Source organism: Myodes glareolus, chromosome 6 (genome assembly GCF_982192425.1).
Source record: "Myodes glareolus chromosome 6, mMyoGla1.1, whole genome shotgun sequence".
NCBI classification, from domain to species: Eukaryota; Metazoa; Chordata; class Mammalia; order Rodentia; family Cricetidae; genus Myodes; species Myodes glareolus.
The window spans coordinates 65325533-65353262 of record NC_142031.1 but is presented as its reverse complement, the minus strand read 5'-3'; the positions used below and the strand labels follow the sequence as shown (position 1 = coordinate 65353262).

The window sequence follows — 27730 nt, the reverse complement described above, 5'->3', positions numbered from 1 at the left end:
ACCCAGAACAAACAATCTTATTTAAAGTCACAGCGTTATGAACTTTAATCCCATCCACAAAGTGCCTGCACAGTAATGCCCAGGTTCTGGTTTGAATACATGGAGGATGCTCTTCAGCTACGTGACACGTGAAGAAACTGCCACAACTGATTCATCCGTGGCCTCTGAGAGGGCTGGCGAGGCTCTGGGTGAGGCTGGAGTTGGGCGTCTGAGGATGAGTCCCTAGGATGGTGCACGGAAGAGCCCTGACCCAGCTCACTCAGTATCACCCAGTTGTCTTGTAGACAGGACTCTCCATCACACATATCTAGGAAGGCCAGACCATCAGAGCAGGTGAACTCTTAGGTACAACTTGGCAAAACTAGCTATTGAAGAGAGGTGGGGGTCAGGTCAATGAGCAGTCAAGCTAGAGACAAGAGTGTGCAAGGATGGAGACAGGAACCGGAGAACTGAGAAGAGGAAGGAAGAGAAAAAGACTTGCTAGGGCAGATCCTCAAAGCTCAGATTTGGAAGGAACTCTAGACTCTCCAGGCACCCACTTACTGCAGAGCTGGGAAACTGTAGCTTTGGGAGAGGCTGGAATCAACAGACTCAAGGATTACTCTGTGGATAGAGGATAAGTCGGAACTGGAACCCAGGCCTAGCTAGACATCTTGGGACAGTCAGAATGGGTCTCCCGCTCCCAGTGGGACCCTCCTGCCTGCTTCAGGAACCGGGGATATTAAAGGCTTCCTATTTCCCCTGGGCATTTGAAGTTTGGGTCTCTACCTCAAAAGTCTCTCTCAGAACAGATGAATCAGGGGTATCCAACGTTTTGGCTTCTCTGGGCCACACTGGATAAAGTCATACACTGGATCGTTAGTCTAGGAATCAAAAGTACTCGAAGACTCTGCTAATAGAGCAATTCTAAACTCAGGCTCTACTCTGTGTTCCCAGGCTACATTTGTGTGAGACTGTTTTCCATTGCTGTAAGAAAATATGTGTGGCTGAAAATCCCCAAAGGCCACAGTTCTGGAGAACGTGATGCCAGCCTTGCCTGGCTCCGATGAGAGCCCACTGCAGGAGCATCACAACGGCAGGAGTAATGAGATGATTGTATGATGAGATGGGAAGCCAGAGAGCATCTTTGTTTGGGAACTAATCCTCTCCTGGGAACTAATTAGGTTCCCATAAAAACCACTTTAATCCCTTTAATACTTTAATACATCCAACAACTCAATAGGCCCCAACTCTTAAAGGTGCTACTACACCTTGACATCGCCACACTGGGAACAAAATATCTGATACACGAACCTCTGGGGAGACACATAAGCCATACTCAAACTGTAGCAACCCCAACCTTGACCATCTGTGCCTAGCGCACCAGGAATAGATTTGGGGCTCTGAACAGGCAGGCCACTTACATCCCACCCTCTGGGTTCTCAGCCTGGAGGGAGACATGGATCAAGACAGGGATCCTGGGGATGGCAGGGGCAGGACACTTTCTTCTGTGCTTTAGAAGTGACAAGATGAGCGTGGGGAAACGAACTGCTCATGGCCACCTTACAAGCATCTCATGTAGAGCCCTTTACTTGCAAGTCTTCATTTGTGAGGTGTTTTCATGGCTGTCTTTGTTTTGGTGGGGGGACTTTGCACTCATTTTCAGTTGACCCCAGCAGGGTAGCACAGCACGTAGATAACTCTGTGTCTGAAGAGTAAGATTCTTGCTTGTTGGGGACTGAATGGAAGGTAGACAGGCTCGTGAGAATCCTGCCTACGATAAAGTAGCCACTCAGAAATCTTACATTAGAGAAGTCTTCAAGTACATGTTTGAGACCTTTCCGCTTAAAATACTACAGAGGAACACTTGGGGCTCTGGAACACCCATCCAAGCCTGAGTAGCTCTGAGGCCACATACACAGTGGTCAGTCCTGGCCATGACAAATCCAAGGCCAAGCTTTACAGCCTCATCAATTGCCTGTGGCTCTTAAAAGCCCTCAAGGGAGGGTAAACTGACACTGGCAACATAGGCAGAAACACTCAAGGTCATGCCATGTGTCACAGAAGGTCACACTTTTACATGGCCAATGCTAGGATCAGGTGCTCAGGCCCAGCAGACAGGCACGTGGAACTCAAGAAAATGAATGCTGTTACGAGTCCGAATGGTTTGCTTTTCTGCCATTCAGGGCCAATGACCCATTTCTAGATTGCCCATCCATTAGCAAATATTTATCAAGCTGGCCTTAGTACCAAGTGGTTTGGTAAATAAAAAGATATATAAACACATCTATTCTACAAGTAGTTTACTCCAGACAGGTGGTAAGACGGCTCAAACAGACACTCAGCAAGGACAGCCTGGGTTGCTGGTGACCAGCCGTAGATATGAACTGTGTCCACGTGTGGAGTGCCACATGAATGGTGCCCATTATGAAGCACTACTTCTGCATCTGGAGAAGGCTTCTTACATCTGTTAAAATGCCATAGCATGGGAAGGGCAGGGGCTGCAGATATAGCTCAGTTGGTAGAGCACTCAAAAAGCATGCAAGAAGCCTTGAGTTTGATCCCCAACCCTAACCCAGTAACCCTCAAATCTGGGCATATAGCACATGCCTGAATCTGGGAGGTGGAAAGGTGGGAATCAGAAGTTCAAGGTAATCCTTGATGAGACATCAAGTTCAAAGCTGCCCTGCCTACATGTGATCACATATGTTCCAGGATGATCATTGGGAAGTTCAGAGAGAGAGAGAGAGAGAGAGAGAGAGAGAACACAGAGAGAGAGAGAACACAGAGAGAGAAGCAAAGGAGATGATGGATGAACAGACAAGGGATGTACAGATGGGTAGAAAGAAGGTGTATGGACACACAAATCAGCCACAATCTGTTAGGGATTTGACATGCCTATGTGTCAATTCAGCGCCTCATCTGCTCCTGTAATTTTTATTTTATGATGTCTAAAAATTTAAATGTATGTGTGTGAGTTCCCCCAGGCTCATATATTTGAATGCTTAGTCACCAGGGAGTGGAACTCTTTGATAGGATTAGAAGGATTAGGAGGTGTGGCCTTGTTAGAGGAGGTGTGTCACTGGGGGTAGGCTTTGAGGCTTCAAAAGCCCATGCCAGGCCCAGTCTCTTTCTTTCTCTGCACATGGATCAGGATGTAGTACTCAGCTGCTTCTTAAGAACTGTGCCTGCCTGTTGGCCGAGGTTTCTATTCCACCCCGGACCCACAGTCATTCAGTCCCAAAGAAATGGGACTGAATGTATTTCTACATTAATCATAAACTGATTGGCCTATTAGCTCAGGCTTCTTATTAACTATTATAACTCATATTATCCCATAATTCTTGTCTGTGTTAGCCACATGGCTTAATACCATTTTTGGCAAGGTAGTCACACCTGCGCCTGGGTGACAACTGCAGACTGCATCTTTCTTCTTCTCAGAATTCTCCTGTTCTCATTGTTCTGACTCTACTTCCTGCCTGGTTGCCCCACCTAAACTTCCTGCCTGGCTACTGGCCAATCAGCAATTTATTAAACAAGTACAAGAAATACATCTTTACAGGGTAAAACCATTGTCCCACAGCACCTGCCTGTCACCGTGCTCTCTGCAATGATAATGGACTAAGCCTCCAAAACTGTAAGCAGGCCTGCAATTAAATGCTTTCTTTTATAAGAGTTGCCTTGTTCATGGTGTCTCTTCACAGCAATAGAAAAGTGACTAAGACAGTGTGTGTGTGTGTGTGTGTGTGTGTGTGTGTGTGTGGAAGTGAATCACATGCGTTTGTCCTCTGACTTTCACATGACTCCTGTGGCATGTACATGCCAATACTTATAGAGACAAACATGCACATATATAAACATACAGATTTAAAAGGAAAAACAAGGCCAGCTAGGTAAAAGTGCTTACTCTGCAAGCCTGATGACCAGAGTTCAATCCCCAGAAACTACTGTGTAATAGAACCAATTCCTAAAAGCTGTCTTCTGACCTCCACATACACCTGTACCCACGCATGAATCACACACACACACACACACACACACACACACACACAGAGTTTTTAATTTTAAAAAAAGAATATAAAAGCATGTTTATAGTATAAAGGGGGAAATCTGACAGCTGCATTAGCCTTTGCTGGGTAATAAGTCACTTAGAAAATTTGGACTTCATTTTACATATAAAAAATTTCTCATAACTAGATAATCTGGACATCTATGCTGGTTTGAATCAGTTCAGTTGAATTCTGTGGTCGTCTGGTGAGCTGATCTGAGGACAGATGTAGAATATTCACACATCTGCTCGTGGGTTTGGTGCCTTCTGGGGTAAGGCTTATCCTGCGTATCCCTTGCTGAGTAGCAAGCCACCACAGACTCTTCAAGAGTTTTTGGAGGTTTTGCAAAAGGACTGAATTTTTTCAAGTGCTTATTTTATGTGAGTTCCACACTGGTGGAAGCAGCCAAACTCCGATGAAAGGGATGAAAAACAAGACTCTTAACCTTTTGATGGGAAGTGCCAAGGCTCATGAGGAAGACAGACAAACACAAGGATGGGAAGAATGGTGGGCCATAGGCATCAAAGGAAACCTCAAAATAAAGAAGTACAGAAGGGTTTGTGGGAGGTGAGGAAGGTAATAAGGTGACCTGGGAAGGGAGGGAAAGGAGCCAATGGGTTTTATAAGCTTTTCACTATTACTTTATTTTGGAAAGTGTGCACGTACTGAGATAAAATATGATTGTTAGATTAAAGATGAGGAGGCGACCAATGGGTTCCCTGGGGTATCAAGTAAGAAAAAGGTTGGGTATGACAACTCTCAACTTTGTGAAGATTTTAGGGTTATAAGGCTAGGGTTAACAGAGCAACGGCGACGGAGAAGGGACAGAGTGAAGGGAAAACTGATAGAGGAGGCAGCAAGGGTAGATACTTTTTTAAACAAGAAACAAGACTGTAAGGGCTGGAGATGTAACTTAGTACAGGGTTTGCCTACCATGCACAAAATGCTGGCTGGAGCAGAGGTAGGAGGATCAGGACACAGAAGGTACAAACAAGGCTCAGAAATTCAAGATCATTCTAAGCTATATAGTGAGTTGTAGGCTAGCCTGAGAGCCTGCAGAAAACAGAAAGAAGGAAGAGAAAGGGAGATTAGGGCACCAGACACTCATATGCATAAAATAAAATCTTAAAAAAACAAAACAAAACAAGCACTTTCGGCTCTTCCAAAGGCCTAGAGTTCCGGCATCCTGTACTTCCAGCTCCAGGGGGATCTGATGCCCTCTTCTAGCTTCCTCTAGCACCCCACACACGAGGCACAAACTCACACAGAGGTCTTAGGATCCTCAAACACTACCAAGTCTTTGAGCTCCCCCTTGTCCATTCCTTCAGGCACTAGAATAGCTGGTCAGTGAACTTCCAGGGATTTTTCCTGACTCTGACGTCTGTCTGAATGGAACTGAGCTGGGGTTAATAGAAAGGTAAAGCACCCAGTGTTGAAGTATAAATGGGAAATGAATCACCCAATTTATGTCAAGTGGCTTTCTCTGGGAAGGGATGAGATTCAGAGCCCAGTCAACGCGTTTTAGAGATGTTCAGCATCCCAAAGAAAGCTGAGGATCACTGTGGAATCAGAATATGCAGAAAAGTGTAGCTGGTTTCTCACTTAAGACACCCTATGCTTTTTTTCTGGCCTATTTCAATATGCTTCACAATGTCTCTCTTCAAAAGAAGCTATTATCTGTGAAAACCCAGCCGCTAAGCGGCTTTTCCACTTTCTTCTTGCTGTCATTTTCCTTAATCCCTTGGCCTTCAGCAGAGTCCAGTGGTATTTCTTGGCTCCCTCTAAGCAGGCTACAGAGAGAAGGGGGAAGGGCAGAAACCCAATCCTTTAGCCGTCGATGATAGCCAGCGCCTAAAGGACCACGCCAGGAAGGTAACCACGCCCCTTCCCCATCGGCACCGCCCCTTCCCCCACAGGGCACGCCCCCGGCCGGCCCAACAATAGAGCTAGGCGAACACGTCACGGGAGCATCGCAGGCCTGTGACAAAGACAACGTGGTCAAAGACAGCGCCAGAGATCTCCGTGCCCGCTGTCCGCCGCCCAACCTCGTCTCGTTGCTGGCGAACCACCGAGTTACCCTCTACCCACACAGCCCCAGACCGCGAGCCGAGCCACGTTCACGCCGACCGAAACAGCGCCGGAGAGAGTTGAACTTTTGATTGGGCGTGAACTGTTTCAATCTCCTCATTTTCTCCAATCAGAAGTGGGGGACTCCAGCCTTCCGCTCCTCATTGGTTTCTATGTGGCAGAAGGAGGCGGGAGAGCCGCTGGGTCGAGGTCGCGCGAGAGCGGCGCCCGATGCCCAGAGCGCAGGCGCCCAGGAGTTGGCAGGGACCCCGGCCGAGGGCGGGCCAGAAGACGCGTCGTTTGGCTCTGGACAGCGTCGCCTAGTCGTCTGGGTTCATTCGCTGGGCCGCCGAAAGCTTTTGTCAGGGGCCTGGGCGAGGACGAGGCCCGCGAGGTTCCCAATGGTGTCCATGACTTTCAAGCGGGGCCGCAGCGACCGGTTCTACAGCACCCGGTGCTGCGGCTGTTGTCATGTCCGCACCGGGACGATTATCCTGGGGACCTGGTACATGGTAAGGGGGCTGGCGGGCAGGGCCGCGCCACCCGGCCACTGCGCATGCGCGGCAAGTGGGCCTTGGGATGGGGGGCGGGGACGTGGGACGTGGAAGTTGGGGTGGGCCGCTGCTTTTCGGGGTGCTTCAACTGTGAGCTGAGGCTGGGGGACTTTGAGAGATGGGGCTCACGAGAATTTGGGAGAGGGACAGGAATAAGGTCGTTATTTGGGGAATGCAAAGATCTCCACCACCCCACCCCCCCCATGAAAGAATTATTGTCGTTTTTGGTATGCAGCCAGCTTTCGGACGTTGTTTGTCCGAATGGAAAAGGAAAGAAAAGACTTACAACTTTCTTTCTCTTTCTCTTTTCTCCTCTCTCTCTCTCCTTTCTCCTTTTTGTTAAGGCGTTTGGTGATGTAGCCAGAAAGGCGTCTGCTTTGAATCTAGACGCGAGCCAGGATTTACACTGGGTTAATTTCCCCGGGTACACCCCTCTCCTTGCCTATCAGGTGCTTTTCATCTCAAGATCACCTCGGATCGGAAGAGTTGTTTATTGAGAGCCTGCTATGTCCCTGCTGATACTTATTGGGCTTCAGGATCTGTGTGATTTCTGTCACAGCAGGTGGACGGTCCTGTTGACTCCTGGTTGGTTGGGTAGACGGTCTTTTGTGATATACTTTTAAACTACAGTTCTTAATGACTGTTTTTATTGAAATTGATTTGCCAGCGATTTCCAAAAACCGTGATTCTTTTTAGGTAGTTTTTGGTTATTAAACTTTGCGAAGTCTTAAGAAACTTGTCGATTTGGTCACTTCGATGACTTTCAGATTTCGTTGTGGGGTGGGTGTGGGAGGTAACTGAAGAGACACTGCGCAGTTTCTGATAATTAGATGAGGAGCGAAGGAGGGAGAGGTTTACTTCCGACCTCTCCTCCCCCTTTTCCTGCTGTCCTCTTCCACGCCCAGTGTCTTGAAGTCATTAGTAACTGTTTGGCGGAACACCAGATGAAGATCTTCAGGCAGATGGTTTCCCAGCCCACCCCAGGGGACTCTCAGACCTCCACACTATTGATGGTTTTGCAGTCTTGTATCCTTAATGTAGATTAGGAAAGAGCATCAAAAGGGCATGAGTGTGTACATTTATTTGCTTGCGCTGAGGTTATTTTCATGTTTGCTGTACTTCTGTACTCAGAAAGAACTTACTGCTACTTTATTAATAATTATCACGTTTTCTCTACGAAACTGCCCATTGTATGTGTTAACTGAGCTGTAGCCCTGGACTTGGATTGGTTAATGGCAGTCAGCCGGATTGTATATCTAGCTTCCTCTTTTTATTTTCCTTTGGCTAAGAGTATGGATTTTTCATTTCTTTTGTCCCTCACTGTCTTCCATTCTCCTAAACGATTAATTCATATCTTGCCCATCATCAAGTCTTACCTAACCCCCTGCCTGCCTTCTCCCAGGAAATGACCTTCTGTTGAACTTAGCTGAGAAAATAGGATTAGAGCCTGGGATGCTTGCCTGCAAATTTCATCTTTCTATTTCTTCTTCCATCCCTCCACCCACAGACAAAGGGCTTCAAACCATTTGAAGAAGGAAAATCATCCCCTTCAGACATTCAGATTTATTGGCAGCATTTCTCTACATCCCTTGTTTTTGATGCTGTGTGTTTTGTTTATAAAAATGAACAGAGAACTCAGAATGCAGAGTGAAAAAGGACTTTTTTTTTAAAAAACTGTTAGGTGTTTTGCCTGCATGTTTGTCTGTGTACTACTTGTGTGCAGAGCCTGTGGAGTGAGGTTAGATTATCCTGGGCCTGGAGTTACAGATGGTTGTAAGCTGTGTAGGTGTGGGTGTCCTTTGGAAGAGCAACCAGTGCTTTTACCACTGAGCTACCCTGTCCAGCTCCAAGGACATTTATTTATTTATTTTAACAAAACAGGGATTGAAAGGTTTAAATATGGACACAGTTGAAACTATTGGTGTGAATTGCCTCCCCTGCCCCCAGTTTTAAAGAGATACTATTTTGCATCAACTTTCAGGCTAGACGATTGTAAGCTGTTTAATTCAGTTGATGTGCTTTAATTCATGCCCGAGATTTATTGCCCATCTTCAGTGTAAAGGACTCTGGACGGACATCCAGAAGGGATAGATGACCTGCCTTGCATGGCTTCTCTGTTCTCACTACCTGCAGGATGATAGTTTCTAGCGCTGCTTGCCTTCACCATGACATCATCCCTTAATGTTGATGGTGTTACAGAGAACTCTGGAGCACAGCCAGGGAAGTGGAACTTACAGTCACAAGGGAGGAAGATGAGCAGTGATAACAGATTCTAATCAGATTGAGGGGAGGAAATGAGCATTTGCTTTGCTTATTACAGTGTTGTTGGCAACTTCAAAAAATAGACAGGTCTCAGTTCTGTAGCAGCATGAAGACGTACTTTTCTGCGAGTTGGGAGATGGGAACAGTATGATGTATAATGCCTCTAAGCAAAGAGGTCTTGTCCTAGTTGTGCATTCTGCTGCCATAAGCTCTAGTAAAATGGAGATATGGAATGATGACAGGTGGAATGTCCTTTCCTCCTTATTTATGCCTTGCCACTGTTCCCTTCCTGCCCACTTTGTCATGAGCTCTGCTCATTGACTCCAGGGGGACAGCACCCCTCTTTTCTGTGAGGGAGAATATTGGTGAGCTGGGTTGGGCTATCTAGAACAAGGCCTGTGTTCTGTGTTTCTGGTTTTTTTTTTTTTTTTTTTTTTTTTTTTTTTTTTTTTGGTGGTGGTTGAAACTTGAAGGCATAGCCTTCCCTTTTGCTGGGCTGAACACACGAACACACTCTCTATGACTGATAATGATGTCATTGATTTCTTGCTTTGGCTTCTTTGGGTTTTCTGTTAAGGCTAGCACAATCCTAGATATCAAAGGATTAATTAGTTGTATGAAGTCAGGCATGGTGGCAAACTGGGGAGTTGCTGTCAGGAGGATCAGGGATTCAAACCTAACCTTGGCCACAGGACAGCCTAGGCTAAATAGAATGCTATTTCCAAAACGAAACCAAACCCTTAAGTTTGTTTGTTTTTTGAGATGGTTTGTGTGTGTGTGTGTGTGTGTGTGTGTGTGTGTATCCGTGTGTATCCCTGGCTGTCCCAGAGCTAGCTCTGTAGACCAGGCTTGTAGGAGACTGTTCATTTCCTAGCTGGCCAGACCCGAATAATCACACAAACTATATTAATTACAATACTGTTTGGCCTATTAGCTCAGGCTTCTTATTAACTCTTAGATCTTAAATTAGCCCATTTCTATTAATTCATTTATCACCATGAGGCTGTGGTTTACCGGGTAAGGTTCTGTTCTGGAGTATTTCTCCTTTAGGAACTATATGGTGTCTCCTTGACTCTGCCTACTCTCTATCTATATCTCTGCTCTGATTTCCCTCCTGACTTTACTCTGCTAGCCATTGACCAAAATAGCTTCTTTATTAACCAATGGTAATAGATCATATTCACAGCATACAGAGGCAAATCCCACATCACCTCCCCTTTTCTGTCTAGTTAAAAGTAAAGTTTTTAGCTTTTACATAGTAAAATTACATATACAAAATAGTTTCAAGAAAGAATTGCAGTTATAATATTTAGTCTTTTTTAATCTGGCAAAATTAAAGAAAATATACTATCATCTATTTTATCTTCGTGAGTCTAAAGTTTCATATCTAATTTATCTTTTATCATAACTAAGAAAAGCTATAACTATCTGTCTTCAACTCTTCAAAGACCCCAGAAGGATGTCATATTACCCTAAGTGAAGAGGAAGTGCATTGTAAGCAACTTCCAAAACTTTAGAATTGACAGACACAGCTTGCTGCCTGGACAGTCACCCAAAGTTATTCTGTAATATTGGGACATTACAGGCCCATAGTATTCAGCAGACTTTTCCATGAAGCAGGAAGTTTGAAGATCTGTTCTGCCTTGTAATGGCAAAGTCCATCAGTTGCTTTCTTCTGTGTCCTGCAAAATGTCTGGCAGTTCTTTCACAAAGCAGGAACCCTAAAGAACTGTCTCACTTTTTGGCAAATTCTGTGAGTCCTGTGTGTCCAGTTTACACAGCATGCCATCAAGCAGTCCAAGCAAGAGCAGTTTCTTGCCCAGATGGCTAGCCTTGTCACATTGAAGGCAAAGTCCATAATGAGTTTCTTCAATGTCCATCAACTTCTCCGAAGTAATTGGTGCTGCCAGAAGCAGACATGTTTCACTATCAAGAAAAAGCTAAGTTCTTGAAACATTTTAATAGCCATATTCTATAGGTCTTTGAAAGGGTTGAAGAATACCTATCTATTTGAAATATATCTCTGTACATTTAGAAAACCTAACTGACATGACTTCAAGTTTGACTATTATTGGTTATCTATTAATCTGTAATTTTAATTATACATTTTTAAATGAGCTATAAAAACATAATACCTTAAGCAAGAGTAGAAATATACATGTTACAAAATTGACCTTAAATTTGTATTCATAGACTAAGATCCATACCAATGCAAAGTACTCATCTCTATTATATCTTATCTCCCTTTAAGTGAAAACAAACATTTGTAAGCAATCATTTTGGGAATGTGGGCGTAATTTTCTTCAAACTGCTTCCTGTTTTTTTTGGGGGGGGAGTATTCTTAGAACTCGTGGAAAACTTTGGGGGGGGGTTCTTGTTCCATCAAACTACATTAGCCTGGAAGGAATCCAAAGGTTCTCATCTTCTGTGGAAACAAAAGCAGAACCTCTTTTCTAAAGCAACATATCCTTAGACTCAAATTAATAATCTATGTTGGTTTAGCATATCAACCCCCAGAATCAAATATCTCTTTGCAGTCAAAAAATTCAAAGAAATCACAATAATATGCTTAATCAGGACTCTTTATGTACATTCCATCTTTACATGGCTTATTTTTATTTTTATTCCTTTAATCTATGACTGTATGTACTCATTTATAGTACTTTTACTGTAAAGACTTTATTTTATTTTTAAAACTACTTTTTTTTAACTGTCTATACTCTTTTTCTTTCTCCCAAGCCTACATACATTTATCCAACACTGTGACCCATGAAGAGATCTTTCCCATCTGAATCTATCTTAAACAGAGATCTGCCTGCCTCTGCCTCCTGAATGCTGGGATTGGGTGTGTGCTACCACTACCTGGACCAAACCCTTAAGTATTAATGGTTGGTATCGAATAGTTCTTTGGGACATCAAACTAGAATCAGTTACATGTACTAGAGGTACCTAGCCTGAAGAGTTGGCATCTGGCGTTTTTAAGTTGAGTACATGTGGCATGAGTAATACACATTTTTAGAGTAAATTCAGACTTAAGTGTCTATATTTCTCAAGTTCATTTCTGTATCCTTTATTAAAGAATTTGAAGCCAGATTATTTTAAACAAATTCTTAGATGTGAACTCATGTATTGAATCATGAACGTAGAATTAAAAAAAGCCTGTTGGGGGCTCTAAATCTTCATGATACAAGTGCATTTTAAGCGTATGTAACAAGACTTTCTCATGGATGTTTTATCCTTAAGTAATCTTGCGTTAGGTAGATGTGAGGACAGATTTCCTCATGCCACATGGGCCCTTCACCTGTTAGTCATGTCTCCATAAATAGCTGTAGCTGAGAGTTTGTCTCTCCCCCACCCTTCCCGCATTGCTTATCTTTCAGTACATGCTGTTTCTTCCCTCTGAAGTGCTCTTCTGCCTTTTAATTCATTAAATTTTTTTTTTTAAATTTGCTCTTACTCTATGTGTCTATTATGCCGTGTTTATGTGGGAAAAAGGTGGAGGTCAGAGGACAGATTTGTGGAACTCTTCTTCTACTTCTATATTAGTTATGGAGACTGAACTCAGGTCACCAGGCCTGTGTTGCAAGTGTTTTTGCCCACTGAGCTAATTTTTGAACCCATAATTCACATTTTAAATTAATCTTTTAAGGAAAATCTTCAGATTTATAAAAGTAGTGAAATAATACTAAAAAAGCCTATCTAGAAACTAATTTATTATTAATTATATTTGAGGTATTCAGTAGATATTTGTAGAACGAATTATCTCGTAGATAATAGGAATAAAGTAGTTGTAATTAAACATAGTAAACAACTAAAGGAAATCTTGTCTGAAGATGGCCAGATTTGATCTTTATCGTTTGGCAATTCTGTGTTGAGTTTTGCGTACTGGTTTGCCTGAAGGGGCTCCCTGCCTAGGAAATCTTTATCGTGGTGTCCTAATCAAATGCATTATGTTAGTTATAGTCTCAGAAGATACTGGTTTGGGACAAAATATGCTATGGGAAGACTGAGGGGTAATGATTTTTTTTAAAATTAAAGAATCAGAACTGAAGAGGTGGTTCAGTGGTTGAGCACTAGCTAGCTGCTCTTCCAGAGGACCCAGGCTTTATCCCCAGCATTCACTGGCTGCTCACAGCCATCTGGAACTCGAGTTCCAGGGGATCCAACACTTTCTGACCTGTGAGGGCACCAGGCATGCAAATGGTGCACAGACATAGATGGAGGCAAAACACTCATACACATAAAATATATTCTTAAAAAATTGTTTATTGATACTTCTCCCTGAAGTCCATCTTTGGATACTGATGTGAGACTTAGGTTTACATTGTGTGTGTGTGGGCAGGGGGAGTCATGCATGTGTCAATGCTGAATGTGTGGAGGTCAAAAGAGTTCTTGTCTTCTGCTGTTGCAGTTTTCTGCCAGGCTGACTTCTCCAGGCTCGCTGACCTTTTGTACAGTTCTCCTCTCTTGTGTATCCCATCTCACACAGTGCTAGGATTACAGATGCGGGCCACTGGATAGACTCCCTGTGTGTATGTATGTATTTATTTTCTGGGTGCAGGTCACCTGGCTGGTCTGGAACTAGCTGTGTGATCACGCTGGCCTCATTTCACAGAGATTTGCCTTGTGCCTTCTGAGTGCTTGGATTAACAGTGTGGGCCACCACCGCATCAGCTATATATGACTTTCCATGTACATTCCAGGGTTGGAGTTTCCCATTCTGCAGGATAGGTGCAGAATGGACTGCAAATCGAGTCTGAGAGAACAAATTGAGTTTGAGCAAATTCTTCAGAACTAAAATCATATTGAGTAACTCTCCTGATCATAGTTAACTAGAACTGGTATGGGAAAGAGACAGGGAGTCATGACAAAGCCAGGAGATGAAGCTGCAGGTCTCCAAATGCTGGGCGAAGAGGAGACCAAAAGGACGAGTGTGGGATTTCCTGAAACATTAAAGGAACAACACTGTCTCAAACCCAGGGGGAATTCACAGCCCCAGAAGTACCTACATCGAAAGTAGAAGAATTGCAAACCAATGATATTTTAAAAGGAGCTAGAAAAACAACAAGTAAACCCAAAGCTTATAGGAGAGAAAAGATAAAAAGATGAGAGCAAAAACAGAAATATTTTAAAAGGCTACAGAATTAAAATGTTGAGTTTTGATTATGTGTCCAGATGGTTTTTCAGAGGCGCTCACTTTGTAGCCCACGCTGACCTCAGACTCATATGCTCCCCCCATCTCAGCCTTCCAAATGCTGGGCTAAGAAGAAGAAAATCAGAATCAAATATGAGAAAAGTAATGATACAGTTGCTACTGCAGTAATGTAGAGGTATTTAAGAGACTAGTACAAAGAACTGTCTCCCAATAAGTTTTCAAAGATGGCCTGTGAAGAGGAGAATACCAGGATAGAACAGGTAATGGAATTGAATCAGCAGTGAGAAGTTTCCCAACAGGAAAAAATCTAGGACCTGATTATCTCACCAATGCATTCTACAGAATATTTAGGAGCCACTACTGTATTTCCAAATTAGTCTATACAAATAGAGCATACAAACAAACAATAAAAAGCTCTTAAACAAAACACTTTAGGCAGATATCTGATGAATGGTGCAGACATTCCCAATAAAACAATGGTAAACAGAATTCAATATCACATTATAAATAAATCCTTGTGATCAAGTGGGATTTTTCCTAAGGATTCAAGGATAGGTCAGTCCACGTAAATTAATAAATGTATATACATAGGATAAAGGACTGAATCCATATAATTGTTTTTGTAGTTATAGTTATGTATTCGTTAAATTTCATCACATGAAAAAAGTGGGACTGGAGAGATGACCCAGTGGTTAAGAGTTCAATTCCCAGCACCCATGTAGTGGCTCAAAACTACCTAACTCCAGTTCCAGGGATCAGACACCCTCATCTAGCCTCCTCCAGGCAGCCCCAGACATACACACTGCACTGACAGGCATACAGGCAATACATCTATAAATGTAATAGTTGAAAAATATTTACTATTAAAGTAGATATGCAACACAGTAAAAGCCATATAATACTGACAGCCAGCACCATACCAAAATAACTCTTCTCTCAGATCAGAAACCAATTAACAGTGCCTACTAACACTGCTGTTCACATGGTATTGAAAGTCCTAGCCAGAGCAGTTTGACAAGAGAAACAGATAAAGCGCTTACGGGTTGGAAAGGAAGAGGTCATGGCTCAGTATTTGCAGATGACACAATCAGATATGTAGAGAATCCCGAAGACTGAAAAGCAACTGAGAACTAATAAAAAGTTGTGGAATAATAAAGCAACTTCAAAAATAGTGTGTTTCTATGCCAGTAGTGAACTATCTGAAAGAGAAATTAAACACTCACACTTGTCATTGCTATAAAAACAAAACAAGAAAAACACCCCTACTTTAACCATGAAGTAAAAGAATCCACAGTGAAAATAAAACATCGATGTAAGACTTTGAACAGGTCACAAACAAATGGAAAGATGTTGTGTATTCATGAATCAGAATTAGTATTGTTAGGTCCCATACTACAAAAGGGATCTGTAAGTGTAAGGTAGTACCTGTCATGTTTGTTGTCTTCCCCTTACTAGGAGAAAACGACTTCTAAAAGTTGAATGAAACCACCAAAGACTGTACCAAAGATGTCTCGAGCATAAAGACCAAGGCTGGAAGTACCACACCGTTCAGTTTCAGAATGTAAAGCTGGCATTCACAGTCCTTCTACAAAAATAGACGTGAGGACCAATGGGACAGACTGGAGAACGGAAAAATAATCCACACTTTCAACAGCCAAGTGATTTTCAACAGAGGTGCCAGAAATAAATGCCTGGGCAAGCACATTGTTCTCAATGAGTAGTGCTGGGAAACTGCATGTCCACAACTGTAGAACAAAGAAATGAGACCCTCCTCTCTCGTACAGAAAAGGCAGCTTAAATATTGCAAAATACTTGACTATGAAAACTTGAAACTAAGCCTTGTAGGAGAGGATATGGGGGAAGCACTGACCTTAGTCTTCTATTGCTGTAATGAAACACCATGACTGAAAGCAACTTAGGGAGGAAAGCGTTTGGTTTGCTTTCACTTCCACATAAGTCCGTCGTAGTGGGGAAGCTGGAGGAACTGGAGCAGAGGCTATGGAGGAGATCTGCTTTCTGGTCTCAGCCTGCTTTCTAATGCCTATCAGGACCACCTGTCCAGTAGTGACAACATCCCCAGTGAGCTGGCGCTCCCACATCAATCACTAATCAAGAAGATGGAGTGAACTACGAACTTGCCTGGAGGAAGATCTTACTGAGGCATTTTTTCAATTGAGAGTCCCTCTTTTCAGATGACTGTATCTTGTGCCAAGTTGACCAAAAGGGAAAACACACACACACACACACACACACACACACACACACACACACACACACACACACACAGCAGCCGGAATAGTCTGGGCAAGAATGTAAATGCATAGTCAACAAAGGAAAGCACACACACATATGGGATTACATCAAACTAAAAGGCTTCCTCACTGCAAGAGAATCAGAATAGTGAACAGGCTACCTTTAGAAATGGAGGAAGATATTTGGAAACTTTCTCACAAGAGGTTAATACCCAAAGTATATCAAGAACTTACCAGCAAAAACAGATAATCAAATTTAAAATGGGCAAATGAGATGAATAGACAAAAGAAGTAAAAGAAGATTAGCAAGGCCAACAAGTACATGAAAAAACTCTGAATGTCATGAGATAGCTTCTTACCACAGTGAGTGAGTGAGTCAGCCAGACAAAAAGTGACATGTTGGCAAGGAAATGGAGAAAGAGGAACAGCTGCACTGTATGGGAATGTAGTATAGCTGCTTTTGGTAGAACAGTGTGGGGCTCTTCGGGTTAAAGAACTGCCATAGAACCCATAAATCCCACTAGTGGGTTCTTACCCACAGAAAATGAAATCAGTGTATCAAAGAGATCTGTTGCAGCCCATGTTTATTGCAGTGTTGTTCACAGTAGATCAGGTAGGGAGTCAGCTGAGGTCTACATTGATATCAACAGATAAAGAAAACAGGGTCTGCGTTCACAATGGATAGTATTAACAGTAATGAACAAAATTGTCATTTACAGCAACATGGATGGAACTGAAGCTACAACTGACATCAGTGAGTTACAGAAAGACAAATACATGGTTTTACTTACAGATTACAAATTAGCTTAGTTTATAGATTTACAGGATAGTGGTTACTAGACACTGAAAGGGAAGGGGAGGGGACAGTAAGCAACAAGATAAGAGTAAAATTAGTGTTCTCTTGCACAGAGGATACTTACAGCTGTCAATATTGCACCAAAAATCAGAAAGAGCTAACCAGTTATGAGTGTTCTCATCACAAACAAATGTTTTAAGGTTATGGCATTATGTGCCTTGAATTGACCAGTAGTACATGGTGTATAAGTGTATTGAAACGTAACATTGTACTCTATCAAGATGTACAAATGTTATGTATCGTTAAAGAAAAGTCCCCCGCCCCCCCCCCCCCCAAGTCCTTGAGTCTTCTGGGATGGGTATGATTGAAGCAAGGAGGAATTGCTGCCTTAAGCCTGAGTGCTTCCCTGGGTTTGGCCTTGTTCCTTTCTCCAAGTAAAAGGCCCTCCATTGTTTTCCCACCGCTTATTTACTCATGTGAGGTGTGCAGAAGGCGGTTAAAGTTTGCTCGGCCCATGTTGTTGACACATGTGCTATGTTCTACCTGGCCTTGTTACTAGGCTTACAAGCTTTTATTTTCAACTTCCTTTCCTGAATACTGTGGGGGAAAGGTCATGAATATTTTGGAAAAGTTTGTATGTGGTAGAATATTTTAAAGACTTTTTAAACTTCAGGGTTACAGTTTTGATTTCTTAAAATCCAATAGGAACTTAGAACTCTTGTCAGCTGAATTTACTGTAAGTTGCATATGAGTGTGGAGTAGGTGCTTAGTGGTAAATATTTTGGATTGCAAGTACTGGTTTTCTGATGTGGGATTCCCCTCTATGTGCTGTGACTATCATTCGTTAATAAAGGAACTGCTTTGGGCCTATAGCAGAACTATAGGGGGACAGAACTAGGTGGGGAAAACTAAACTGAATGCTGGGAGAAAGAAGGGCAGAGACAGAGAAGCCATGAAGCCACCAGAGACAGACGCTGGGAACTTTACCCACTAAGCCACTGACAGATGGCGATACACAGATTAATGGAAATGGGTTAAATTAAGATGTACGAGTTAGCCAATAAGAAGCTAGAGCTAATGGGCCAAACAATGATTTAAATAATATGGTTTCTGTATGATTATTTCTGGAGTCTGGGCAGCCAGGAAACAAACAAGAGCCTCCTTTCAACAGTTTTCTAGATTGATTACTGTCATATTCAAAGTATTACCCACTGTGAAGTGAACTAGGCAAGGACAGTGGAAAATTCTATGATAATTTATAGAAGAAAAGATAACTTTTAAAAAAGATAACTTTTTAAAAAAGTTATACATGTGCTAAAAAATATTTTGGATATATGAACTTCAGCATGTATACAGCTACGTACACACATGCATGGAAATAGATATTTAAACCCTCTAAGTTGTGTTGATACTTCTTTTCCTTCATTTGGTAGCTAGGTTTGTTTGTTTTCCTTGATATGAGTGGGTTTTTTTGTGCCATGCTAAGTTTTTTTTTTTTTTAACTAGGGTGATAATTATGTTATAATTGTCAGCAAACAAGAGTTTGCTGAATGGATTTCAAACTGATTTCCCAACACAAGATAACATTTCTAACTTGAAGATAAAATGTGGTCTGCTTTTCTACCAAATGTTTGAAGGCTTGACCTTATATAAAGAAAATGCCTTTCTTGGGTGTTGCCATTCATCCATCATTTAGGTTGGGCAGGGGAGAGGAGTTTTAGGTATTGTTGCTGGAACACTTTGGAGTGTCAAATGTTGGGACTTCCGAGAGGAGGACAGATTCTGTGAACTTTCATTGTGGAGTTTGTCTTGTCTTCATACCTTACTGGTTTCCATATTGAATCTTCATCAGGACAGTTTCTGATCCTTGAGGCCATATATATGTGCTAAGAGGCTGCAGGGACCACAGCCAGAGAGCACTGTACAATGTCAAAGTGAGGTTTGTGTCCCTGATAGGCTAGGGAAATTCATCGTCTATGATGGGATTTCAGCAAGATGTTTAGCACCGTCCCAAGGTATTTCTTAGTCCGCCCTCCCTCCCTCCCTCCCTCCCTCCCTCCCTCCCTCCCTCCCTCCCTCCCACCCTCCTCCCTCCCTCCCTCCCTCCCTCCCTCCCTTCTTTTGTGGCTGACATGATACTATTGATTGTTTCATGATGATTACATTTCAAGAATGAAGACATTTCAGGAATGTAGGATGATAAAATCTGGAAAATCTTTGTGGGTGGGAATGTAATCAGATGAAATTTACTTACAGGTTCCTTAAAGATCATGTCCATACTTTTGAATCTAGCTGTGTAGGTTGCAGATAGCTTATCAAATTAAATATGGAAAACCAATTTTGTATTGTATAGAGTTACTCTTGTGTGACATTGCAAAAATGTACAAAACTACTACATTTGCTTTGGAATTTGTGAACCAGGTTGAGGAACTTGTCCATTGCACTGGAACTTACACAAAGGGGAAATAGGTAGATGGCTAAACCATGCTAGAAAAGTAGAGGAGTGGTTGGAGGGCCTGGATGTGTAGTCCCTGTGGTGTTTGGAGGCTGCTGTGGGTATTAGAGGAACACACTGGCTCCAAAGACCAAATTAAGACCAGTGCGGAGATAGGGAGGAGCATCATCACTCCTTTAGGGAATCTTTTAAACTTGAACCAAATGGATGGGGGTGCTTTGGGGGAGTTGCAGGCATCTGCATGTTGGCGTGTGAAGAAATATGTGCCTCTGGACTTGAAGTTTGTAACGATGCCCTAATTTTGCTTTCTGTACATTTTTTTTTTTTTTGGTTCAAGACAAAGAGTCACTGTTTATTGCTTTCTGTACATTTTGTTCTGGTTTATTGGCATTAACACAGTGTTTGGCATCTTTATATATGCTATGACCTGTAACTGTTCTCACCATGTTTGATGAGTGTCTGCTATCTCACAACCTTGTTACTATAGGTGAAGCAGTGTGAAATGTGTCTAGGGACTGTGGAGACTGTTCCCCGATGGAAGTTAATGGACATCTGTTGTCTCTCTCAGGTGGTCAACCTATTGATGGCAATTTTGCTGACTGTGGAAGTGACTCATCCAAACTCCATGCCAGCTGTCAACATTCAGTATGAAGTCATTGGTAATTACTATTCATCTGAGAGAATGGCTGGTAAGTTTTTACTTTAAAAGATATCACTGCCAAGTTTTTATATATAAAGCCAATTATAGTCTTTATATGAATGTTAGAGGAAGGTTGAGGAAATTATGCTTCAGTTATACTTCAGAAGGTTAAATAATTGCATAGTAAGTAACAAGTTGAATGTTATTTAAGCTACTTGTTGAGACAGGAAAGTTATTTTTGAAGACTTTCACCAAAGATATTCAGCAAGAATTACTATAGAACATTTCTGGATGGAAGATGTAATAAATTAGTGTGTTTTGGAGAAGTGTATGGTTGTATGTATGCCTTGACTGTAGAGACAAGACAGAGGAAATGGGAAATAAAACTGGTTTGAGACTTCTGAGGGCTTACTTACCCATGTGTAGCCAGGGTCAGAAATTTGGTGTTAGAACAAATGATTTATTGCAGTAGAGTATAAGATACAGTGCACAGTTATCTTGTTTATGTGAAAAGGGACTTAACACCACTATTAAAAAGAAACTAGCCCTAGAACAGTCATAGGAATTGTCCTGTTAAACCCATTTATTCCCTGACAGCAGTTATTTTTTATTATCAGTTCTTTAAAATGCAGGTATAAAACATTTCTAGTTGAATTTATATTATTGCAAGTTATGTCATAAATTCAATATTTAGACAGAAAATACAATTTCTACAAGCCTAGTTGTGAAATTTCAGTTCAGAAAACTGTTCCCAGATCATGAGTATGTTTCTAATACTATAGATTTTAATTCTGGGATTTAATATGAACTTCTTTATATTTGTGACCACCTGTGATCCAAGGATGAAGAATTGTGTTTTTTTAATAATTGTTTTATTTGTGAGTGTTTTGCCATGCATGTATGTATGCACATCATGTGTGTTCAGTGTTTGCAGAGGCCAGAGGAAGGTGATGTGAACTGGAGTTTGTAAGTTACCATGCAGGTGCTGGGGACCAAACCCAGGTGCTCTGTAAGAGCACTGAGCCGCTTAACTACTCCAATGTCTTCAAGTACTGATCTGTGTCTTTTGTTGTTGTTGTTGTTAAATAATTTTTTGTCTTCGTGGATAAATTAATTTTTCAGGAACCAAGAAGAGTTCAGTGACTGTAATACACAAAGAATGAAATCAACTGATGGGCGTTTATAATGTTTTTTTTCAAAATGAGAAGTCTTCTGATTCTTTTAAATAATCCTTGTGACATCGACTCTGAGAAGTGACAAGAAATAGCCTTTTATCATTTTTCTAGAGTAGTAGTATTTGAAATCCCCTCCCCATCTCCAAATAATAATAAATAAAATTTTAGAGACTTATTAATACCTCAGTGCTTTGAGTCAGGGTTAGTCTTGCTTTGTAACTTAATCATTCAGTGGCAAGAGCTTTTAAATCCTTAACAATGGGGGTACTCTTGAGATGATACAGCCATTTATGTGAAATCCTGCTGGTGTTTATAATGCCCGGTGATAAGATTGTGTGTACAAACATCCAATAGTGTGAATATTTAGTGATTACTCTTCATTTTTGTTGCCCTTTAGTTTTTTTGAAGCTTTCAGTTGTGCGTATGTAAAGGAGAATGTGCACGTGAGTGCAGGTGCCTGGGCTCCAGAGGCATCCGGTTCCGGGTGCTGGGAACTATACTTGGGTCCTCTGCAAGAGTAGCAAGCTGAGCCTTGTCTCCATATACCCCCTCTCCCTTCAGTTTATTAGTGTCTGTCCAGAGTCATAGGATCAACTACATATTGTGAAGAAACTCAGTCAGTCAAGTATGGTTTGATAGTGTTTGGGATTATTTGGGTGTGTTTTGAAGGAACTAGTGAATGTAGGATGAATGCAGACTGAGGAGGAGTTGAGTGTGGGGAGAGAAGGCAAACTGAAAGAAGCCACCGGGGTGGGGTGAATGGAGAACTTTGAATTTCAGTTGTATTCTTATCAAAGCAAGAGATACATCTGTAGTTTTCTGTGTGTAGCTTATCTGTCTTCTAAGCAAACAGCAGCTTTTCCTTCCAGTTAAATCCACATCTCACAAAGCCAGCTTGTTTGAATTCTTTCATAGTTTTTTCATTGCTTCTGCCTGTGTTTCAACTTGCCGTGTTGGGTTTTAATTGTCTCTTTGCACTCTGACATGTAGAGGCACAAGGGACCTGTTTTCCTGCCGAGTTACGTGGTTAATGTTCCATCCTAAACAAAGTCAGCGAGTTGTTGCATCAGTTTAACATGGAAAGGCATGTATAAATGTCTCAAGATTCTTAGATTTTCTTTTTTTCCTGGCCTTAGATCTTTTGAGAGCCTGTTTTGAAAGTAATTAGAGTTAATTTAAACATTTACATGTAAACGTTTTGCAGTGTCGTTTTATCATGAAGAGTTTAGTTTCTTTCATTGCATATGTTGCTTACTTAGAGTTCCATTTTGTTTTCTTAGATAATGCCTGCGTTCTTTTTGCCGTCTCTGTTCTCATGTTTATCATCAGCTCAATGCTGGTGTATGGAGCAATTTCTGTAAGTCTTTTCATCTTTCCTAGTTTGACCTTTAGCAAGGGTAGTAGTTTTATACATGTACTAAAAGTTTCTTTTTCTTCTGCAGTATCAAGTGGGCTGGCTGATTCCGTTCTTCTGCTACCGGCTTTTTGACTTTGTTCTCAGTTGTCTGGTGGCCATCAGTTCTCTCACTTACTTGCCAAGAATCAAAGAATATCTGGATCAGTTAGTAAGTGTGTGGGCTATTTAAACTCTTCCACTTAAGTAAAATATTTTAATTGCAATCCTAAGGCAACCTTAGGGACTATTTTTAACTGTCTTTGCTTTTTATAATATCTTAAAATCACTTCTATGTTAAAACCTGTAAGATACCATAATTTGTACCATACCATTTGGACAGCCCAGTACTAAAGGTCCATAAAGAGAGTGTGGAAGAAATAGTTGAGCTAATGTGTTTCAGTAGAATATTTGACTGTATTTGGTGCTTATTAAGGGATTGGTATCCTCTTTATCAGAATGGTAGCGCATATCTGTGTGCCCACTATATCCTCACCCTACTATGTCTACTATGTCTGCATGCCCACTGTATCCTAGCCCTCCTATGTTTACTGTGTTAGCATGCCTGCTGTATTCTTAGTCCTGTGCTAGACACCTTTGGTGAATACTGCAGCTGTAAAGAGAACTTTGCTCTTTGGGGAGCCAGCATGTATTGAGTCAGGGTATAAGAAGACACTTTATTAGGCCCAAAATGACCTGCCCCATTGGCGGTCTGAGTTAATAAAAAACTTAGATTAATCCCATATAGTAGGGTAGAGGGACAGGGGATTTTCCAGGCTGAAGTGGTCAAGGAGGGCTTTGCGGGAGAGTTTAGTGAAGAAAGTTTGGGGTACGAGCAGATGAAAGCTGGTGGGGCGGTTATCCTTAGTGCACTTCCAGATGTTGTCTTTGAGAATCTTTCCTGCCTGTGGCTTGATGTCTGGTCCATTTTAAATGCCATCAAATAAATCTTTTACTTTAAAAACATTTATTGATTGCTTCTTAGGGGCTGGGTTCAGGGTACTTCATAGATTGTCTAGTGTAGGATCAGAAGAGTGACATTTAGTGACATATCATTAAGTGTGGGCAGCTTTCTGAGTAGGTAAGCCTTGGGTTGTAGACCTGAGGTTGGATGTGAGATTTGAACAATACTGAGGGACTTGATTAGGAATTGAGATAAGAGAAATCAGAAAAAAAAAAATTCAGAGAGATGAGAGTCCTTGAGGCAGCAATGAATATGAGGTAGCCAGGGAGCCATGGAAAGTAAACATCTGTGAAGACCAGAGAGGGGTAGCTAGCACAGGCAGTGGGCCTGCTCCCCAGTGATTGGAATCTTCTTCCTAAGTATCGTTCTTTAAGCCTGTCGTCTAACTGAAATATCACAGATAGGCCCCTGCTTCCTTCTCTACAGTTCTTGGCATATACAGTCTCCTGTGTATTAGTCACATTCTCTGTGTGAAAGTCCAACATTCCCATTGACAGAGGACAGGTGTGTAGGAGAGAATATCAAACAACAAAACCCTTGCTCTTTTACAGACCCTGGTGTTTTCCCCCTCTATTTGATTGGCTTAGTCTTTTCGATTCGAGGGTACTTCTTCTGCTGGCCAATTTTAAACCCTTACTTCCCTTCTCATGCCCTTCTCCTGACACTGAACTCATCTCTTGGTCCGGAGTCCGATGAATTCGCTGACCCTTCCCAGTACAGCCAGTGTGTCCGCAGTAGATCGCGTCCTCTTGCTTGGCCTGTAGACAGTGGCATGTCTCCTTTTTACCCATCAGATGCAGAGTTGAGACCAATATTTGACTCCTAGAAAACTTACTTTCTTTATGGAAGATGAAATAGCCTTGGGAACATGAGCAATCTCGGCTCCTTCTGATTTACTGACCCAGGGCAAAGTTGGTTTGCCATACAGGTGATTACATTTTGTCACAGGCCAGAAAGATGGACAATAGTGGCCAGTAGAAAGAATGTTAGCTCTGTTTAGACTTTTTAGTTAGTTATCCTATTAAACAAGTACATCTAAAGTAATGAGTGTGTCTGTTCATGATTAAGGGGTTCAGAGATACTGTGTTAGTTCCTGTGTGTAAATTTAAAATAGCCTGTCGCTTCTGACTTTGTTGCCTTTTGTCGTGTTCTTAAAATGCTCTTGAGATTATCAGAAGCACAGTGCCGTAGAGGAGTTGTCATTGTATGTTTGTGTTTTAACAGCCTGATTTCCCCTACAAAGATGACCTTCTGGCTTTGGACTCCAGCTGCCTTCTGTTCATTGTTCTTGTGTTCTTTGTGATATTCATCACTTTTAAGGTATGGAGCTTGTGATTCACATTTGAAAGGTTTGGTGAGATTTCCCAGTAACCCTTTCCTCTGTCTGTTTCCTTATGGGTCACAAGAGATGTAAAATCTGTAGTGATAGTGTCATTTCTGGCACAGCAGTAGAGAGGACTTTCTGGTAAGGGGTGGACTCCCCTGTCTTGGACCCACAGAATGCTTGGCACTTTTATGTTTTCAGAAGTGCTTTATGACTTGTAGTGGGAATCCATTACAGTTCCCAACACTGGAGCACTGGGATTTCCTCCACAGTGTGTTGGACTTATATCTCCAGTTAGAGTCTTAGTGAGAAACTTGGGGTGTTTAATGAGAGCCAATTGGGAGTGAACCTGCGTGAAATGGGTTCCTTCTTCACAGATAGTGCAGAAGTCATAGAGGTCCTCTGCCCCCAGAGCATCCTGCTGAGCTTTGTTCTCCTTTCAGGCTTACCTAATCAATTGTGTTTGGAACTGCTACAAGTACATCAACAACAGAAATGTGCCGGAGATTGCTGTGTACCCTGCCTTTGAAGCGCCTCCACAGGTTAACTGCTGTTACACTCCCTCCCTCCTTCCCTCCCTCCTTCCTTCCCTCCCACCCACCCTTCTTCCGTCTATTTCATCCCACCCATCTATCCCATCCATCTCATCCATCTATCCCATCCCATCTTATCCCCTCCTTCCCTCGCTCCCTCTATCCCATCCCATCCATCCATTCATCCCTCCATCCCATTCATCTCATCCATCCACCCACCCCCCCATACATACATACATACATACATACATACATACATCTCATACATCTCTCAGTCCTGTCTTGTTCACTGTCCTGTTGCTGTGAAGAAATACCATGACCAAGGCAACTCTTATTTTAAAAAAAAGAAAAGAAAGGAAGGAAGGAAGAAAAGAAAAGAAAAGGAAGCATTTAATTGGGGCTTGTTTACAGTTTCAGAGGCTCAATCTGTTGTCATTGTGGAGGGTGTGGGGCAGGTGGGATGCTGGAGAAGTAGCTAAGAGAAAAAGAGAGAAACAGACTAGGCCTGGCATGGGTTTTTGAAACTCAAAGCCAGTTAACAAGGCCATTCCTCCTAATTCTTCTAATCCTATCAAAGAGTTCCACTCTATGCTGATTAAGAATTCAAATATATGAGCCTATGCATTCAAACCATCACACATACACTGACTCATCCATTAGTTCTGGCAACCCTGATCTTGAGTCATTGTGTCACTGAGTGTGGATGTCTGTGATCTCAGGAACTGTTGAGCGAACAGTTCAGCTCTTCCTCAGGGTTGTGAGCTCCTGCTTAGGACATAGTCTGAAAACTAATGATTCTAGAAAAGAATGTAAAGGGACGTTGCCTGATGTAATTCTTTTCTCTCTTCAGTACGTTTTGCCAACCTATGAAATGGCCGTGAAGATGCCTGAGAAAGAGCCACCACCTCCTTACCTGCCTGCCTGAGGACATTCTGCCTTGTCAATAAAGCCTATACCAGCTTCTTGTCTTGTTTATTTTACAGAAAGCTGCAATGCAGGGCTCTCAGACTTGTTTGATATAAAGTGCACTGTCTTGTCTGAGCATTTATTTTCAAACACTAAGGAGCTTTTGGACATTTATTAAAAACTTTTTGTTAAGTATCACATTTTAGAGACTTTCTGAAGACAATCTAGGTTAAGCAAGAGCAAAGTGCCATTGTCAGCCTTTAACTAGGGTAGGGAGGGGAAGGGCGTTCTCCATATTTTCTTTTTTAACTTTGCACTTTCATTGTATAATGGTTTGTGTTTCAGATGTTTGATGCCCTGGATAGTTTCAAGAGAATGAATACAGTGTTTAGGATGAACGAGTTGGTTGTACGATCTGTAGTTCCCAGCTCTATGAAATAGGAAACAGCGTTTTGACTTGTCTGTGGAAGAGGATGGTTGCATGCTTCTCATTTGTATGTTTCCATCTTTGTGATAAGATGCTTTAATAAACCTCTCAAGTTTTACTGTTGTCATTCTTCTTAAACGAGTCTAACCTTTCCTACTGCAGTGGATAGGTTCCCTCTCCCTTAGTGTTGGGGTTAAAATTTGTACTTGTTTTTGTTGTCTTACATAATGAGAAGTCCTGTACTGGTTCCTGGATAGAGGGGTGGGTGATGGAGGAGTAAAGGCAAGAGCGGATCAGGGAGAAGTGAGGTGGGGCCCTTCGAACAGAGGAAAGGGCATGATTCCACTGTACAGGAGCAGTAGGAGTTTATATAAATAAAGTCCCTTAGAGCCTCTCTGTAGACTTTTTTGTTGTTGTTTGTTTGTTTTTCGAGACAGGGTTTCTCTGTGACTTTGGAGCCTGTCCTGGAACTAGCTCTTGTAGACCAGGCTGGGCTCGAACTCACAGAGATCCACCTGCCTCTGCCTCCCAAATGCTGGGATTAAAGGTGTGCGCCACCACCACCCGGCTTTTTTCTGTACTCTCTTAAGAGTGTCTGTGCATGCCTGACTTTTCTGATGGTGCACTGCCGTTCCCCGCCCCCCTTTGGCCTCCACAGACTGACTTGAGGGTGATTAGCCCAGGATTCTATTCCAGGAACTGTGATCGCAGTATGAGGTCCCTTTCAGGTGGGTTTGGAATCCAGTAATAGGACAATTAGAGTTTGAGAAAAAACAAGGCAAGTGAGCTGTAAATCTTG

The 27730-nt window shown here is 42.1% G+C and overlaps 1 protein-coding gene across 1 annotated transcript; it reads left to right on the top strand.

The window, feature by feature from the left end:
- Nucleotides 1-6253: 6253 nt before the first annotated feature.
- Nucleotides 6254-27049, top strand: Laptm4a (lysosomal protein transmembrane 4 alpha). The gene is made up of 7 exons (XM_048439696.3): nucleotides 6254-6607; nucleotides 20138-20258; nucleotides 22665-22741; nucleotides 22827-22949; nucleotides 24966-25061; nucleotides 25509-25607; nucleotides 26449-27049. Exons 1-7 carry the CDS (start codon nucleotides 6269-6271, stop codon nucleotides 26521-26523), a joined length of 930 nt encoding a protein of 309 aa, XP_048295653.1. The 5' UTR covers nucleotides 6254-6268; the 3' UTR covers nucleotides 26524-27049.
- Nucleotides 27050-27730: the final 681 nt, after the last annotated feature.

What these genes read in the sequence shown, in the direction of transcription:
- Laptm4a (XM_048439696.3), top strand. Translation starts at nt 6,269, where the DNA reads ATGTGGCAGAAGGAGGCGGGAGAGCCGCTGGGTCGAGGTCGCGCGAGA. An exon ending in TGATATTCATCACTTTTAAG is followed by an intron (nt 25,062 to 25,508) that starts GTATGGAGCTTG and finishes TTCTCCTTTCAG; the next exon opens with GCTTACCTAATCAATTGTGT. An exon ending in CCTTTGAAGCGCCTCCACAG is followed by an intron (nt 25,608 to 26,448) that starts GTTAACTGCTGT and finishes TTCTCTCTTCAG; the next exon opens with TACGTTTTGCCAACCTATGA.